Raw genomic sequence first — 19,244 nt, 5'->3', positions numbered from 1 at the left:
ATTCTTTCTGCTATAGATACAAAGCCTGAAATTTTGAAGGAAGGGGAGAGTCAGTTACATTGACCCCAGAAGTTAACTGGTACTTATTACATTGAACCCAAAAGAGACAAATGCACAGTCAATCTTGGTAGAATTTAATCTCAGAACATAGAGACATGACATGTTACCAAACAGTTTGTCCGGCATACTCTTTTACTTGTTTCAGTCTTTGACTGTGGCCATGCTGGAGCACCACCTTTAGTCAAACAAATCAACCCCAGGACTTATTCTTTGTAAGCTTAGTACTTATTCTATCGGTCTCTATTGCTGAACTGCTAAGTTATGGGTATGTAAATACACCGGCATTGGTTGTCAAGCAATGTAGGGCAGACAAACACAGACACACATATATATACATATATATATATACGACGGGCTTCTTTCAGTTTCCATCTACCAAATCCGCTCACAAGGCTTTGGTTGGCCCGAGGCTATAGTAGCAGACACTTGCCCAATGTGCCACACAGTGGGACTGCCAGATCACTATCTTTGTTTTCATAATAAAAATAATAATAATAATAATGGTTTCATTTTATTTGCCACAAGGGCGAAGGATGAGGGGGACAATATGAAGAGAGACGTAAAGTGTGGGGGGTTTACATATAATGGAATGATAAAAAAAAAATGAAGGAAAGAAAGTATACACGGTACACACTGAAAAACAAGGGACATATTCAAGCATACAAGGGTCTTAAAAACAAAAGTGGTGGGGAGGATGAGAGAGATGTGGCCCTCCTGATACAGGAAGGCCTCTAGGGATAATCAAGGGACTCCGCTGTCTGAGATTTCCCTGAAATCTCAAGAGCAAGTGCCCACTCCAACTCACGGAATAATAATAATAATAATAATAATAATAATAGTTTCAAATTTTGCCACAAGGGTAGAAATTTTTGGGGAGGAGATAAGTCGCTTACATTGACCCCAGTGTTCAACTGGTACTTATTTTATTGACCCCCAAAAGGATGAAAGGTAAAGTCGACCTCGGCGGAATTTGAACTCATTTCGTCTGGTGCGCTTATGAGTCTGCCAGCTCACCACCTTAATAATAATAATTATTATTTCAAATCTTTGCTACAAGGGTAGCTTGCAGAAGGCAGGGATGGCTCAATTACATCGACCCAGTATTCAACTGGTATTTATTTTATAAACTCCGAAAGTATAAAAGGTAAAGTCAACCTCGGCAGAATTTGAACTCAGAACGTAGCGATGGGTGAAATGCCACTTAGCATTTTGTCTGGTGTGCTAACGATTCTGCCAGCTCGCTACCTTAATTATAATGATAATATAATTCTTTCTATTGTTGGCACAAGACCTGAAATTTTGAGGGAAGAGAATGACCGATTACATCATCCCCCAGTAGTCAACTAGTACTGATTTCGTCAACCCTAAAAGGATGAAAGGCAAAGATGACCTCAGCAGAATTTGAACTCAGAACATAAAAACCAGACGAATTGCTTTGTAGCATTTTGTCCAGTGTGCTAACGATTCTGCCAGCCTGCCACTATCACCATTACAAATAATAAATAAATAAATAAATAAATAAAAAATTACACTTATTCTTTCATTAGTAATTACACTCATTTTTTAATTGGTAATGGCATGTATTGGTATAATTATAAATGTAGATGCAGAAGTAATTTACCTCTTTTCTTTAATGCTACTTCATCTACACTTTTCTGTTCTTCAGTTCTACTTCATCTCTAGCAATATAAATTATTAAAGAATTCCGATGCTAAATTATTTCATTTTCATATTCAAAAATAATTTTCTTTAATCTTTTTTTTTTTTGGTTTTCTTTTTCTTTTTCTTTTTAATCACAATTGTCATATAACAGAACACTGGCCATTTTCTGTTTTCCTTTCTGCTTTTTATTATTTCAGATTGGGGGGATTTTTCATTCAGCAGTCTCCCCCCACCCCTTCCTTCATTCTCCCCCCTTCACACCACCTCACCTTCATACTAAACTAAATGTTTATTCATAAATGGAAATTTTCGAAATATGAATTATATTCAAAAGAGAGAAAAGCACGTAAAAGCGTTGAGAAAAAAAAAATATATAAATAATGATATTATTATTAATGATGATGAGGACAAATGATGACGATGATGATGAAATTTTTGTTAAATAATAACAAAATCATACCTTTTCTTTAAATAAAAAAAAAAATGAAATATAAATTTTAAAAATGAAAGAAAAAAATTTAAATTTCTTAAAAAAAAAAAGTTTTTTTGTAATTTATTTCTATGGAAATTATCCAATGAAAGGAAACACATAAAGGAAATAATCTTATTTTATTAATCAAGCATTGTTTGACAGTTCTATTGAATTGTCTTTTTCTTTGAGAATCACAAAGAATTTATTTATTTTTTTGATCTTGTAAACACAAAAACAAAAAAAAAAACACAAAATTACATATTGAATTTTTTAATAAATCTTGTAATTTTAATTAGAACAATATTTAATTGATGATTTGTCAATATTATACTGCAAAATGTAAGGTACAGTTTTGAAGTATCTTATCAAAATTACTGAAATTTCAAAAGTTTTTCTTTCTCTAATTGATATTCAATATAATCTGAGAAAACTTAACCCATTACAACCTTTTTCTCCCTTTTTTTTTTGTTACTATGAACAGGGTACAGATACCTATAATTATGCGTCAGTTTACTAATAGTTTAAAGACCCCCTTCCAGCCTAAACTACAAACATGATATAATGAAGGAAATAATTGTGAAGACTAAATTTAACCCTTTTGTTACCAAATCTCTATTGAAATGCACTTTGTCTCAATTAATTTTGAAAATAACGAAGAATTTAATAAAATGATATCGTCGCTATTAAACATGTATTTGAAGCAAATTAATGTAAAATTTTAATGAAAAGTTTAAATTTAGATCTCTTTAAAACATGAAGGTTTGTAACATTGGAACAAGGATAGTCAAGTCTTGTAGTTAACAAAAGGGGTTAAACAATACTTATAATAGCCAGAAATCACAATAGTTTAGAAATAATTGTTGCTTTGTTTATAACTAGAAATGCCTCTGACAAAAATAGCGTTAATTTTTAGGGGTCATTCAATTTTTCTCAACTGATCAATAGACCAATTGAGTAAGCCTGTTAGTAACGAACCAATAATGATTACTGGAAACAGTTGTAAGCCAAATTTGCTCCACTAAAGGCAAAATATGTAATGACCATTATTCATACCTTGTTTAATTTAAGTACATATGTCGGTAGTTCCCAACCTGGGCTCCACGGAACCCTGGTGCTCTGCAAAGAGAGAACTGGGGTAGGGGGGTGGGGGTCCATGAACTAAATTCAAAATTTCACGTATATATATATATATATATAAGGATTAGCATATTAAAAGGGGTCCATGAGAAACCTCATTTAAACAAAAGGGGTTGGCACCAACACGGATGTTCTTTACATGGTGTCAGGGTATTTGAAGGCGACCTGTAGCATTTGAAAATTCAGTCTCAATTTCATCCTGTGACTACAATGGCCTCTGCTTCTTGGAGTGGGCAAACCTCATGCTATCACTACTCAAGCCCTCTTAACTACTAATTTCTCCTCCTCCTCCCCCGCATATCCTATATATTGATTCCAACTCTAAGCTCCTGCTCTAACTATTAAGGCCAGTTCAACCACCTCAGAACCTCAGTCCTCTTGAATTCTCCCCTTGCACATGTCTTTCTTTCTTGCTGTTGCCAACTTTTATTAACAGCATTAATCTCACTGGTCCCAGAAGGCTGTCAAGGTCCATGAGAAATACCCTTTTCATGAAGACATAACAAATAAAATAAATAACATTTCTTTTTACACAGAAACCGTTCCATAGTTACCATTTGTGACTGAATGCTAAACCATTTCCAATGGCCTGATGCCATCATTGATTAATTCTTACATTTCCATACAAAATCATCTTCACAATACTTGTCTGTAGTAAAAGTTGTAAGCACCTCTTAACAGACAGTCAATGCTCAAAGGCAATTCTTCAACAGTATGGCAACATGCAAAATAGAGAGAGTGACAAATGCATTTTATGAGAATCAAGTTTAGATTATCTAATTTCATTAATGCATAGAAAGAATTATTACTGTCACAAAGGTTTAAAATTCCATTTGTTGCAATAGCAAAACAGTTTTTAATAATAATTCCAACATTACTCAAACTTTTCCACAGCTTGGTGCAGCATTTCAGTGACAGGAATTTCGGAACAGGAATTAATCAGAAAAACTGTGATACACATTTATTTTGTTGTTTATAAGAATATCTAACACACACACATGTGCGCATGCACACAAACACACACACACACACACACACACATCAATGCTCTTCATAAGTGATGTCGGTTGATTTATCCAAAATCAAAAACTGACGATTTCCTGTCTAATTTGTTCTTTCAGAAAGGACACAGTAATAACATTTTTTTTTTTTTGCCTTATTAGTGCCATATATTTTATCCTGCGCAGTTTCAAATCAGCTGCAATTGATAATGAAGAAATTTCTTTATTAATAAGTCCTCCTAAATGATTGATGCCACAAATACTTGAATGACAAGTGACAAATTCTGCTAACTATAGTGTAAATTTTGTTATTTTGCTGCAGGAAAAAAAAAAATATTGCTTTGATAGTCTGTGGTGAATACGAGTTTATTACAGCTCTATCATTTTATGTCTAGCTGAAGAAGCATGCTTTGTTGATCTGGTTTTGTGAGATCATATTTCAAAATTACACACTTTATAGCAAAGCTTTATTGCTTTGATGTTTTAGTTCAGTTGCTTAATTTAAAAATTGTGGATCTATTAAGCAGGATTTTTCAGACTTTTTATCACACTTTGACTACATGCTCATTGTATAATGTGTATAGTTTTGACATTATCAAGATTCATTAAAAAATAGTTTGTTGTTCTGTCTTATACCATGTGACAGACAAACAACTGCCAACAACTTCTGGTTCACTTTATAACCAAAGAGTCTCCATATAGAAGTGAAATATCACCAAATAAATAAAGAGGGATATACTGAAAACATTGGATCATTCTGATATCTAAGATAACCTGTTGGTGCCAATATAAATTCATTAATGGACACCTGTCACGCTATTATTGTCTCAACTTTTTAGTATACTGTAGCCAAGTAATTTGCTTCTAAGGAATCACGAACTGTTGCTGTACAGTATTTACCAAAAGTACTTGCCCACAACAGTTTCAAACCACAATTGAATCATTCTATAACAGATGCAAACGTCATTATAATTTATTATTGTTTTTCTAATTGTCAAGATTCTTTGCATTCAAAATTCATTTCAAGCAACATAGACATTTTACATTGCGTTTGTAATGAAATATTTAAAACTATTAACATGCATAAGTAATGATTTTTTTGAGCAATTCTTTTTTTTTTTTTGCAGAAGACGGAATGAAACAGGTAGTGCTGTAGCAGCTATTGTATGATCTAATTAGCAATAAATTTCAATGGAAATTTCTCATTACTGGCGCTATCCAATTTATGCATTACTTCTATGAACTACCTTTATAAATTACTGCATTAGGTAATTTAATTACATAATAATTATAGCACATCTATAATTTGTTTTTCCAAAACTTTATATTCAAAATACAATACAGATCAAAGTATTCAAGAATATGGCTAATCAGATTTAATTTCATTTGTTTATGAATTTTAAAATATCACTAACATAAAATTTGAACTAAAACATAAAAGTTGTGGATAAGTAGCCCAAATACTTTTAAAAGTAACCCGAAATGTAACCAGCCGGCCAAATTAACAAAAAATAGTAATATGTAATCCTGCAAAACAGTGTAATCCACCGCAAGTACTTCAGTATGGTAACGCAGCACTAAAGATATATTTCTAATTAAAAATTCTTGGTATATTGCGTGAAGCAAACTAGTATCCACATGCTAGATCAGCTTGAAAAACAAAAGTACATACTGGGTATCCTTTAACAAAATTGTAAACTGACACTCCTTAAATAAGAGTTTATAAGGGTCAAATATAAACATGACATGCACCATTAGAATTGGCAAAGTGTTGGACAGAATATCATGCAATATTTATTTTGATTCTAAGGTGACAAGCTAGCAGAAACATTAGCACGCTGGGTGAAATGTTTAATGGTATTTCGTCTGTCTTTATGTTCTAAGTTCAAACTCTGCTAAGGTCGACTTTGCCTTTCATCCTTTCGGGGGTCGATAAATTAAGTACCAGTTATGCACTGGGGTCGATGTAATCGACTGGCCCCCTCCCCAAAAAATTTTGGGCCTTGTGCCTAGTGTAGGAAAAGAATATTTATTCTGAGATCAAGTTAGCTTTTCATTCTTTTGGGGGTGGGGATGGGGGTCAATAAAAAAGTGCCAATCCAGGATGTTGAATTAGGAAATTGGTTAGAAGGTCAGGCAGGCTTCCTTGTAGTTTCTAATCTGGCTTTTTATGAATGTGTACCACGGTCATTTTATGTTTACATGGCATGTAATCATGTAAGCAATATGATTATCAGTATGAGGATGCATTGTTTGGGTGTTGCACTCACAATCAAGGGATTGTGGTTTCAATTCCTGGACCAGGCGGTGTGTTGTTTTCTTGAGCAAAACGCTTCAATTCATGTAGCTAACTTGACATGTGGCACACCATGCACCTATCAATTTGATGGAGGGATTGAGGTGAAGTATGGCACAAAAATTTGATCCCTAAAAAAATAAACATTCATGAAGGTTGTTTGGTAAGAAATTTCAGAACCGTCTTTGTTTGGACAACAAGAGACTACCATAATGATTATCATTATTTTGTGCAGGTGGCACGTAAAAGTACCCACTACACTCTCTGAGTGGTTGGCGTTAGGAAGGGCATCCAGCTGTAGAAACTCAGCCAAATCAGATTGGAGCCTGGGGTAGCCATCTGGTTTCACCAGTCCTCAGTCAAATCGTCCAACCCATACTAGCATGGAAAGCGGACGTTACACGATGATGATGATGATCATCATGATGCTTTCTATATGGCAGCAAAATGGCGGAATTGTTAACATGCTGGGCAAAAATACTTGGCAGCATTTCGTTTGTCTCTACATTCTGAGTTCAAATTCCACCAAGGTCTACTTTACCTTTCATCCATTTGGGGCTCATAAAATAAGAACCACAAAAACATTGGGCCTGAAATTGCTGGCCTTGTTTCAATATTTGCAACTGAGGGCTGCAAACTAGCAGAATCATTACAGTCCTGGAAAAAAATGCTTAGTGGTATTTCTCATGGCTTTACATTCTGAGTTCAAATACTACAGAAGTAGACTTTTGCCCTTCATCTTTTCAGGGTTGATAAAACAAGTACCAGCTGTGTATTGGGGTTGATTTAATCAACTTGCATCCATCTCCACAATTGCTGGCCTTGTGCCAAACTTTGAAACCAATATTTATGCTTTCTTCAGTTATTCCCAACCACATGGTTCTGGGTTCAGTCCCACTGCATGGCACCTCGGGCAAGTGTTTTCTACTATAGCCTCAAGCTGACTAAAGCCTTGTAGGTGGATTTGGTAGATGGAAACTGTAAAAGAAGCCAGTCATATATATATATATATATATATATATATATATATACTTGTGTCTGTGTTCCCCCTCCCCATCCTCATTTAACATTCTGCTTCCATGCATGCATGGGTAGGACAGTGGACAAGAGCTGACTAGGCAGAACACTGCACCAGGCTACTGTGTCTGTTCTGGCAGGGTTTTTATGGCAGGATGCCCTTCCTAACACCAACCACTCCGCAGAGTGGACAGAGTGCTTCTTACGTGGCACTAGCACAGGCAAGGTCCATTTTGGTATGATTTTCACCATTGGATGCCCTTCCAAATGCCGACCACTTTACAGTGTGGACTAGATGCCTTTTTACGTGGCATCAGCACTGGCAGAGTCACCAAGTAACTCGCAAGACAAGGAATTTTGAGAGGGACGGGGCATTGGAGGAAGGGGATCTTGTGTCTGATGATGAAAGGTCAGAGTGTGACAGACAGACAGACAGGCAGAAATAGGTGTCTTGCTTCTCTGTCCCTTGGTCACTCTCTAACCTGTCATCATCTGACACTTGACCATCATCACCACTTGATAACTGGCGTTGATATGTTTATGTCTCCGTAACTTAACAAATGAAACTGAGAGAATAAGTACCAGGCTCAAAAAATAAGTCCTGGGGTCAATTCGTTTGACTAAAACACAACAAGGCAGTGCTCCAGCATGGCCACAGTCAAATGACTGAAACAAGTAAAAGAATAAAAGAATTATATATTCTTTTATGCTTTAATACTAGAATAACTAACAGCATATGGAATTAGATGCAAAAGTGATAGAATGTGCTAAGTTAAATGTCGTACACTGTTTGATAAAAGTGGGTGCTAACATAATCAATGTAAAAAGCTAAGAAATTCTAATTAATTAAAATTACACCTTTATTGATTAAACAATTATTATCTTAATGACTGCTTCTGTTAATAAAGATATAAATATAAAGAAAAACGGTAAGAGTGACAATTATGAGTGCTAAATCTTAGAACAACTACAATGGTAAAGATTTTGTGAATGAACTCAAAGCCGTGTTCTATTAACTTAAAAGAACAACTATAAAAATGTACCCTGGCATTCCGGTTGCAAGAGGAATTAATAGTAAAGCGGTAATTAATTAAAATAAAATGCTTAATGAAGAGAACGATCTTCACTTAAATCATTGATTCTTGTACTAAAAAAAAATGGAAGTGAAGAAAACCTTATACAGTTAAACTCCATTTTTGCCTACATTTGGAATTCAAATCCTGCCAATGTTAACAATAATTTTCATTAATGTCAATCATTAATTGGAATTGATTAAAACTGATCTCAAACCCTTCCCTTCTACAATGTGTGACCTCAGGTCAACATAGAAAATCAGGTACAGAGGAAATCTCCAACTGTGATCATTTAATCCATTTTTTACCTATACACCCCTTTGATTCCTAGTTTACTGGTTTCTCCATTAGAGACACATGTACCCTTAACGTAGTTCTCGGGAGATTCAGTGTGATACAAAGTGTGACAAGGCTGGCCCTTTGAAATACAGGCACAACAGAAACAGGAAGTAAGAGTGAGAGAAAGTTGTGGTGAAAGAGTAGAAGCAGGGTTCACCACCATCCCCTGCCGGAGCCTCATGGAGCATTCAAGTGTTTTCGTTAAACACTCACAACACCCATTCTGGGAATCGAAACCACGATCCTATGACCGCGAGTCCACGACCCTAACCACTGGGCCATTGGGTCTCCACAAAGGAGCACTCTATCAGTTATGACAATGAGGGTCCCAGCTGATATGATCAAAGGAACAGCCTGCTCGTGAAATTAACGTGCAAATGGCTGAGCACCCCACAGACACGTGTACCCTTAACATAGCTCTCAGAGAGATTCAACATGACACAGTGTAACAAGGCTGGCTCTTTGAATTACAGGTACAACAGAAACAGGAAGAAAGACTGAGAGAAAGTTGTCGCGAAAGAGTACCGCAAGGTTCGCCACCATCCCCTGCCAGAGCCTCGTGGAGCTTTAGGTGTTTTCATTCAATAAACGCTCACAACACCCGGTCTGGGAATCGAAACTGCAATCCTACGACCGCAAGCCTGCCGCCCTAACCACTGGGCCATTGTGCCTCCACAAAGAATAAATAAAGAAATCATTATAACTGCACACAAAAACAAACGTTAACATTACACACACATACACACACAGAGGAGGGAGAGAAGATATTGTGATGCTGATGATGAATATCAAGAATAGGGTTGGAGCAAAATACTTGAATATCTCATTATCCAATAATGCCTATTCTTTATTTTTGTTTTCTTTTAAAGACAATAGGGTGTGATTTAAGAAATCTGGGGAAAGAACGAAAAGTCTGTTTTCTGATATCTCAGTTTAATGACAATAATACGAAGAATATCCTCAACGGAATCCCATTGCCTCATAAATCTTTGTATTTCTTTTTTTCATTTTTGGCCGTTTTATTTTGTTTGAAATATAAACACATATCTACCATTCCATCTAAATTAACAAACCAGAAATTTAATTCCACAGAATCACATTTTCATAAAATGTAAGAAATACATTTCTTTGGTTTAAAATAGTAAATTCTCTCATATTCAATTACTGTATACACTAAACATCTGTCCTATACTCCAAAATACCATAATTCTAATACTCAATAAGGTTATCACAGATTGAAAATAAAGAAATATATGTTTGTTATCAGAAAAATTCTTGGAATGTACTTTTATACTCTGTGTATTGATCACATCATCATCATCATCATCATTTAACATTCATTTTCCATGATGGTATGACTTGAATCTATTTTGGGAATCTATTTTGGCATGGTTTCTATAGGTGGATGCCCTTTCTAATGCCAACCATTTTACAGGGTGTACTGGGGACATTTAAACGTAGCACTAGCATAGGTGTTCTTAAGTGGCCCCACTCCATCTGCTTTTTACATGGCACCAGGATGGGTGCTTTTTATGTGGCATCATTGCAAGTACTCCTTACACAGCACTGGCACGGGTGCCTTTTATGTGGCATTAGCCCAAGTGCTCTGTGCTTTTTATGTGACACCAGCCCAGGTGCTCTGTGCCTTTTATGTGGCACCAGCCCAGGGGCTCCATACATAGCACTGGCGCAGGTGCCTTTTACGTGGCACCAGCCCAGGTGCTCTATACATAGCACTGGCACAGGTGCCTTTTATGTGGAATTGGTATGGGTCCTTTTTATGAAAAAATTAGTTGAGGAGAGTAGAATGGCTTGTGATATTTGTTCTAGGTTTCTGTGTAACGGATCAAATCCTACGGAGGTTAGTTTTAATTTTCATCTTGTGAGAGTTGTAAATGAGTGTTATCTTTAGGGAAGTGGTGTCCTTCATTTCCACTCTTTCATGTTAAACAAGTCTGGCCATTGGGAAATATTACCTTATTTGGAAAAAGGTGAGGGTTGGCAACAAGAAGAGCATCCAGCCAAAGAAAACTCTGTCTCAACACATTCCATCTGAGCCATACAAGCATGGAAAAGTGAGCGTTAAACTGATGATGATAACGATAATAATGATGATGATGATTATGTTGGAACAACAAATACAGTGTCATTCAAGCACTGAGGTCAATTCTTCTCCCCCCCCCCCCCCACCCATATGACAGGCTTCTTTTTTTTTTCCATCTATCAAATCCACCCTCAAGGCTTTGATCAGACTGTGACTAGAGCAGAAGACACATGTCGAAGGTGTCACAGAGAGAGAGAGAGAACCCAGAACCATGTGGCTTGGAAACAAAATTCTTCACTATTTTTTCTTTAACCAACCGAGAGAAAGGGAGTGAAATTTGTTAAAAATTTGGGGAAGAAAGATTCGACAAGTTTACTTACTGACATAAGATTTAAGGAACTCAGATTCCCCTGGTTCACTTTGGTTAAATATCCACTCTTTAGAATTGTGATATAAACCTTAATCCGTTTGACAGCTGCCATAGTTTTAAGAGCCTCTATCTTGTTATCTGCAAAAACAACAAAAGTGGAACATAACAATAATTATAACAACAACAGCAACAACAACAACAACAACAACAACAATAATAATAATAATAATAATAATGATAATAATAATAATCTTTTCTGCTATATGCATAAGGCCAGCAATTTCAGGGGAGGGGATAGGTCAATTAGATCGACCCCAGTATGCAACTGGTACTTATTTTATCGACCCTGAAAGGATGTAAGGCAAAATTAACCCCAGTGGAATTTGAACTCAGAAACTGAAGACAGATAAAATGCTGCTAAGCATTTTGCTGGCGTGCTAACAGTTCTGCAAGCTTCCCACCAAAGTTTCAAAATACAAAGACCTGGAAATGGAGGTAATTCGAATGTGGACTCTAAAAACAGAAACAATTCCTATCATAGTAGGTGCATTAGGTATGATAAAAAATATTCAGACAAATACATAACAAAAACACCAGGACTTACAAATATATATAACAGACAGAAAATAACACTACTAGGCACCGTACACATCCTGCGTAAAACACTTTCAGTACAGTAAAAATAAGAGCATCACAACAAACCACAGCACATACCCAAGGCGCACAGAGCTGCGCTCGGTAGTGAAGTGAAAGCACGTGATAAAAATAAGACTACTGAATAATAATAATAATAATCAGGAATGCATTAGATAGCTGCAAAGAATGGCTAGCATGGTACCGTAGGCTGCAGGTAGGAAGCCTTCTATGCATGCAAGACTCCAGGAACCCCAACAAAACCTGTGATAAAGAGAAAATAATAATGATGATGGTGATGATTTTAATGGTGGTGCTGGTGGTGCTGGTTTCGGTTTTGCCTGTTTTGCAAGATTCTTGATGTAGAATCATATGTTTTGAAACTGATATCGTTATTCTTTGGAAGGGTCATGCTGCCAATGCGGGGCACATCTTTATTAATAAGGTCACAGAGGCTGGGTCTAAAGAACTTTTAACAAAATAGCTAATTTATTCATTAATTTGATTTATCAACTAATTTTCTAATAACTTGATAATAAAACTGAAATAAATAATAAGCAGGGCATGTTTTAGCAGCAAGGTGACCCTTGGTCACATGACTAAGGATAACCTGAGTTACTACGTTATATGAGTTTGTTTATGTGTGTGAAGTTGCGTGGCTTAGTGGTTAGGGTACTCAGCTCACGATCATGAGGTTACAGGTTCAATACCCAGCTGTGCATTGTGTCCTTGAGCAAGACACTTTATTTCACTTTGCTCCAGTCCACTCAGCTGGCAAAAATGAGTTGCACCTGTAATTCAAAGGGGCCAGTCTTGTTATGTTCTGTGTCATGCTGAATCTCCCTGGGAACTATGCCACAAAAGAGGAGGCGGGAGAGGATGGGGGAGGAGGAGGTGGAGGATGTGTGTCTGTAGAGTGTTCTGGCACTTGCAAGTTAAGCTCATGTGCAGGCTATTCTGGTAACTGGATCAAATGGAACCCCTCAACAGCAGAACCAATGGAGTGTCAGCTAAATGTGCGTGTGTGTGTTTTTACACCAATACAAAAACTGTTGGTGCTGTATCTCTCTGCAACCTGTAACATAACAAGGAAATTAGCACCAAACATACACAAGCAGTACTGTGAGGTGGACAATATCTAACACCATTAATTGATATATCTAACACCATTAATTGCTGGTGTCTTAATGTCCGTTACCGATTCTTCTTTCTTCAATTTTTTACATAGACATATTTGTAAATGAAATGTAATTTTTGGTGCCGGCTTTAATTTCTATGGAAAATCTCTGGAGATAACTTTTAAAAGCGTTAACTAAGACTGTTGCTCTTTGAACGGGATTCAGATTTTCTGTTAGTGACATCTGTTCCCTTGTGAGAGGAAAGGGATCCTTCAGCAATGCAAATGAGGGTGGTTGTAACAATGGTGGTGGCGGTGGTGGCGGTGATGCTGACAATTGTGGTGGCAGTGGTGAGATGGAAGGAGGATGAGAAGGAGAAGGATAAAGAGGGGTAGAAGGTGGAGAAGGGGAGAAGATGAGAATGAGGATGGGAGAGACGAGGAGGAGGAAGAGCTGGATAAGGTGGGAGAGGATGGGAGAGAAGAAGAGGAAGAGTAGGAGGAAGTGAAGAATAAGGAGGGAGAGGATGGGGAGAATTGGAGGAAGAGGAGGAGGAGGGAGAGGATGGGGAGAAGGAGGATGTGAAGAATAAGGAGGGAGAGGATAGGGAGAAGGAGAAGGATGGGAAAAAGGAGAAGAAGAAGAAAAAGAAGGAGGAGGAAGTGAGAGGATAGGGAGGAGGAAGTGAGAGGATAGGGAGGAGGAGGAAGTGAAGAATAAGGAGGGAAAGGATAGAGAGAAGGAGGAGGATGGGAAGTAGAAGGAGGAGGAGGATGGGAAGTAGAAGGAGGAGGACGAAGTGAATAATAAGGAAGGAGAGGATGGGGAGGAGGAGAAGGGAAGAAGAAGAAGAAGAAAGGGAAGTATAAGGAGGGAGAAGATGGGGAGGAGAAGAAAAAGAAGGGGAGGAGGAGGAGGAAGAGAAGAATAAGGTGAGCAAGGATGGGAGAGAAGAGGAGGAGGAGGAAGAGGAAGGGAAGGAGAGGATGGGAGAGAAGAAGGAGGAAGAGGAGTGTTTAACGACATCTAGTAATGCTGGTGATACAGAGAAAGAAGCTGTGATTCAAATTGCTAGAAAACATAGAGGACAGAAGTTCATATTTATAAGCATGTGCATGAGTGCACCTGCACACACGTGTGTGTGTGTGCATCTGTTAGGTGTAAGTGCATTGTGTGTTTGTGTGAGCATACGTGTGTGTGTGTGTGTGCATGTTTGTCTACAAGTGTAATTTGTACACATAAGAGTGGATCTCGTTATGAATATTAATACAACTATTTTCCTTCCAATTTCAAAGAACAACGATAATATTGATAACACCATCTTTATTTTATATGCACATCTAGCTGTATGTGCATGTACATGTGTGTGTGCATATGGGTGTGTATGAGCATGTATGTATTTCATAGTGCGTGCATGAATATACCTGTACGTGAATGTGTGTGTGCGTGTCCTCATGTGTGAATATATATGCCCGAATATTTATGAATGGTGTATACGCATAGATACACATATATTTACGCACACAGATATATATGCATGCACACACACACACATATATATAAGTATATATCCAATATACATCGTGCAGTGCTCCATCATAAACATTGACTGAAACAGGTAAAGAAGGCAAAAGATATCTATATCTATCTATCTATCTATCTATCTATATATATATATACACACACACATATGTTTACATATATATATATAGATATACATACATATATATACATATAATAAATATATATTTATACATATATACATATATGTATCGATATATATATATATATATATATATATATATATATATATATATACATATAATATATGTATATATATATATATACATATATATATACATATAATATATCTATCTATGTACATACATACACACATATATGTATATATGTATAAATATATATATACACATACACATATCATCATCATCATCATCATCATCGTTTAACGTCCGCTTTCCATGCTAGCATGGGTTGGACGATTTGACTGAGGACTGGTGAAACCGGATGGCAACACCAGGCTCCAGTCTGATTTGGCAGAGTTTCTACAGCTGGATGCCCTTCCTAACGCCAACCACTCAGAGAGTGTAGTGGGTGCTTTTACGTGTCACCCGCACAAAAACGGCCACGCTCGAAATGGTGTCTTTTATGTGCCACCCGCACAAGCCAGTCCAGGGGCACTGGCAACGATCTCGCTCGAAAATCCTACAGGAGCCAGTCAGGCGGTACTGGCAACGGCAACGGCCACGCTCAAAATGGTGCATCTCATGTGCCACCCGCACAAGAACCAGTCCAGGGGCACTGGCAACGATCTTACTTGGCTTGCCGGGTCTGCTCACACACAGCACATTTCCAAAGGTCTCGGTCAGTAGTCATCGCCTCGGTGAGGCCCAATGTACGAAGGTCTTGCCTCACCACCTCAGCCCAGGTCTTCCTGGGCCTACCTCTTCCACGGGTTCCCTCAACTGTTAGGGTGTGGCACTTTTTCACGCAGCTATCCTCATCCATTCTCACCACATGTCCATACCAGCGCAATCGTCTCTCTTGCACGCCACAACTGATGCTTCTAATGTTCAGCTTTTCTCTCAAGATACTTACACTCTGACGGGTATTCACATTGACATTACACATCCAACGGAGCATACTGGCTTCATTCCTTGCGAGCTTATGTATGTCCTCAGCAGTTACAGCCCATGTTTCACTGCCATGTAGCATGGTTGTTCGTACGCATGCGTCATACAGTCTGCCTTTTACTCTGAGTGAGAGTCCCTTTGTCGCCAGCAGGGGTAAGAGCTCTCTAAACTTTGCCCAGGCTATTCTTATTCTAGCAGCTACACTTTCAGCGCACCCACCCCCACTACTAACTTGGTCGCCCAGATAGCGGAAGCTATCGACTACCTCTAGTTTTTCACCCTGGAATGAGATAGAAGTTGTTTCCTGTTTGTTTACAGTCTTTATTGCACCTGAACATCTGCCACAAACAAAAACTAACTTGCTAGTTAACCTGCCTTTGATGTGTCCATAGCTTGCACCAGGTACATCTTATAGAGTTACTACCTACTCCTTTTCTACATGCTGAGCAGGGCCATCTACCTGAAGGGGTTTGTGTTTTATCTACCTTCCTACTTATTAGGATTTTGGTTTTAGCTAGGTTGACTCTAAGGCCCTTCAATTCTAGACCTTGCTTCCACACCTGAAACTTCTCCTCTAGTTCTGATAGTGACTCCGCAATTAGGGCAAGGTCATCAGCATAGAGGAGCTCCCAGGGGCAACCTTTCTTGAACTCCTCTGTGATTGCCTGGAGGACTATGGTAAATAAGAGGGGGCTGAGGACGGAACCTTGGTGGACCCCTACCTCTACCCAGAATTCATTGCTGTACTCATTTCCAACCCTCACCTTACTGGCAGCATCTCTGTACATGGCTCACACAGCTCTCACTAACCATTCTTCTATCCCAAGTTTCCTCATTGACCACCAGATAAGGGATCGGGGGACCCTGTCAAAGGCTTTCTCCATGTCAACGAAAGCCAGGTACAGAGGTTTATCCTTAGCTAGGTATTTCTCCTGCAACTGTCTCACTAGAAATAAGGCATCAGTAGTGCTTTTACCTGGCACGAACCCAAACTGCATCTCATCTAAATTGATTCGCTCCCTAATTAGTTGGGCTATGACCCTCTCTGTAACTTTCATAACCTGATCTAACAGCTTGATGCCTCTGTAATTATTTGTATCTAAAGCGTCACCTTTACCTTTGTAGCAGTTGGCTATGATGCTGCTACACCAGTCATTGGGTATGACTCCTTTGTGTATCACCTGGTTCGTAATACGGGTGACTAGGCTATAGCCAACACTGCCAGATATTTTGAGCATCTCTGCAGTGATTCCTGATGGGCCGGGGGCTTTCCCGGTCTTCATACTCTTAATTGCTTTATCTACCCTGGTACTATCAACTCGGATAGCTGGTCCCTCTATTGGGTCGACATACGGCAGGCTCTCTTTCTCCCATTCATTCTCTTTATTAAGCAATCTATCGTAGTGGCATCTCCAGACCTCTTTCTTTGCATCCTCATTTAATGCAAGCGTACCATCATCCATGCGAACACATTTCTCTCCTACAACATCACTATTCTCTCTCCTACACTGTCTTGCAACACGAAATACCTCGAGTCTTTGGTCCTCACGGCGCAGAACATTGGCAAATCTTTCCTTATCTGCTTCCCCTCTGGCTAAATAAACCTGTCGCCTAGCCTCCCTTCTGGCACATTGGTACAATTCCCTGCTACCACCGTTCTTCCAGTCCTTCCAAGCCTGTTTCTTTTGTCTAATAGCCCTGTCTACCTCCTTGTTCCACCACCACGTTACTCTGGGTCGGGAGGGGACCTTACACCACCCACAAATCTGGTCGGTGGCTTTCAACAGGTTGTCCCGCAGAAATCTCCAATTGTCTTCCATGTTGTATGATGCTATATCCCCTTCTATTTCGTTAAATGCTTCAAGTAACTTGTCTCTAAGTCTCTGTCCATTTGCAGGGTCTTTAAGCTTCCACACCCTTCTCCTCCAAGCCTGTCTAATTCTGGGCACCCATTTTGCCTTGATCCCAAAGTCGCTAACTACTAATCTATGTTGTGGGGTACATTCTTCACCAGGGTAGGTTTTGGCATTTATAAGCCGCCCTCTTTCCCTATTTCTGGCGAGGATGTAGTCGATTTGGCTAGAGTGTCTGCCGGAGAGGTAGGTGACTAGGTGACTGGCAGGTTTCCTGAAGTTGGTATTGCAGACCATAAGATCGGTTGCATCACAGAACTCTAGCAGTCTGGTTCCCTCCTCGTTGCGAGAACTGAAGCCATAGCCTCCATGTATGCCGTGGAAGCCTCCAGCACGACGTACGACATGACCGTTGAAGTCTCCAGCCACAAAGAGAAGGTCCCTGTCACTCGTCGACGAGGTAGTTTGCAAGAGGGTGTCATAGAATTGGTCTTTCAGACCATCTGGTAGCCCCGGTTGAGGTGCATAGGCTGAGATGACAGTAGCTAATCTATGATGAAGCACTAGTCTGATCTTAAGTACTCTGTCACTTACTCTAACGACCTCGATTACCTTATCCACCCATTTCTCCGCTGTGTATATATTTATGTATATATACTCGTACATATATGCACTATACATATATACATGCCCATATATGTGGGTGTGCTTATATATATATGTATAAAAGAATATGCATTTATGCATGTGTGTGTGTGTGTGGTAAGTGTACTTCTGTTGCATGTGTATAATGCACCTATGTGTATTTATGTGATCGTATACCTGCACATGTGTATGTGTATGCATACCAGCCTCCATGCCCATACTTGTATAACAATAGAAAATATCAAAGAAAGTATGAATGAGAGAGGATATCTACTGAGGAAGCAGAGGGCCAAAGAGTGTGAGAAAAAAAGGGGGGAACTTGTGTTTTTTTTTAAAGGAAACAAAAGCTATTGAAAGGAAAGTACTCTCTGCGTATCACTGGTACCTCTGATGAATAATATGGCTTCTATTTTAGGTATGCCAGGTATTGATATTTACGATACCAATGTAGTTTTTTACCATTCGTACATGCATACACACAACGCACACACACGCATGCATGTATCTATATACATATACACATACACATACATATATACATATACATATATGCATATATATATACATATACATATATATATACATATATACACATAGATATATACATGTACATATATATATACATATATACATAGATATAAAAATACACACATATATATATATATATATATATATATATATATATATATATATATATATATACATATATATATATACATACATATATATATACATATATATATATACATACATATATATACATATATATATATACATATATATATATACATACATATACATACATACATATATATACATATATATATATATATATATATATATAAATACATATACATACATACATATATATAC

General features: G+C 38.0%; 1 protein-coding gene across 17 annotated transcripts in view; it reads right to left on the bottom strand.

The window, feature by feature from the left end:
• LOC106881988 (uncharacterized) overlaps positions 1-19,244 on the bottom strand; it is a 458,683-nt gene that overhangs the window by 37,889 nt on the left and 401,550 nt on the right. For 15 of the 17 annotated variants that reach the window (XM_089341023.1, XM_089341048.1, XM_089340989.1 and 12 more), the window contains one exon: positions 11,482-11,609. In XM_089341023.1, coding sequence (XP_089197149.1) covers positions 11,482-11,583 — 102 coding nt within the window. In that variant the 5' untranslated portion in view covers positions 11,584-11,609. Of the gene's footprint in view, positions 1-1,681; positions 1,740-11,481; positions 11,610-19,244 lie in introns of all 17 variants that reach the window. The other 2 variants (XM_089341081.1, XM_089341083.1) reach the window with 1 other exon arrangement.

The sequence above is a fragment of the Octopus bimaculoides genome, chromosome 2 (assembly GCF_046866305.1).
Source record: "Octopus bimaculoides isolate indiv1 chromosome 2, ASM4686630v1, whole genome shotgun sequence".
NCBI classification, from domain to species: domain Eukaryota; kingdom Metazoa; phylum Mollusca; class Cephalopoda; order Octopoda; family Octopodidae; genus Octopus; species Octopus bimaculoides.
This window is presented reverse-complemented; position numbering and strand designations above follow the sequence as displayed.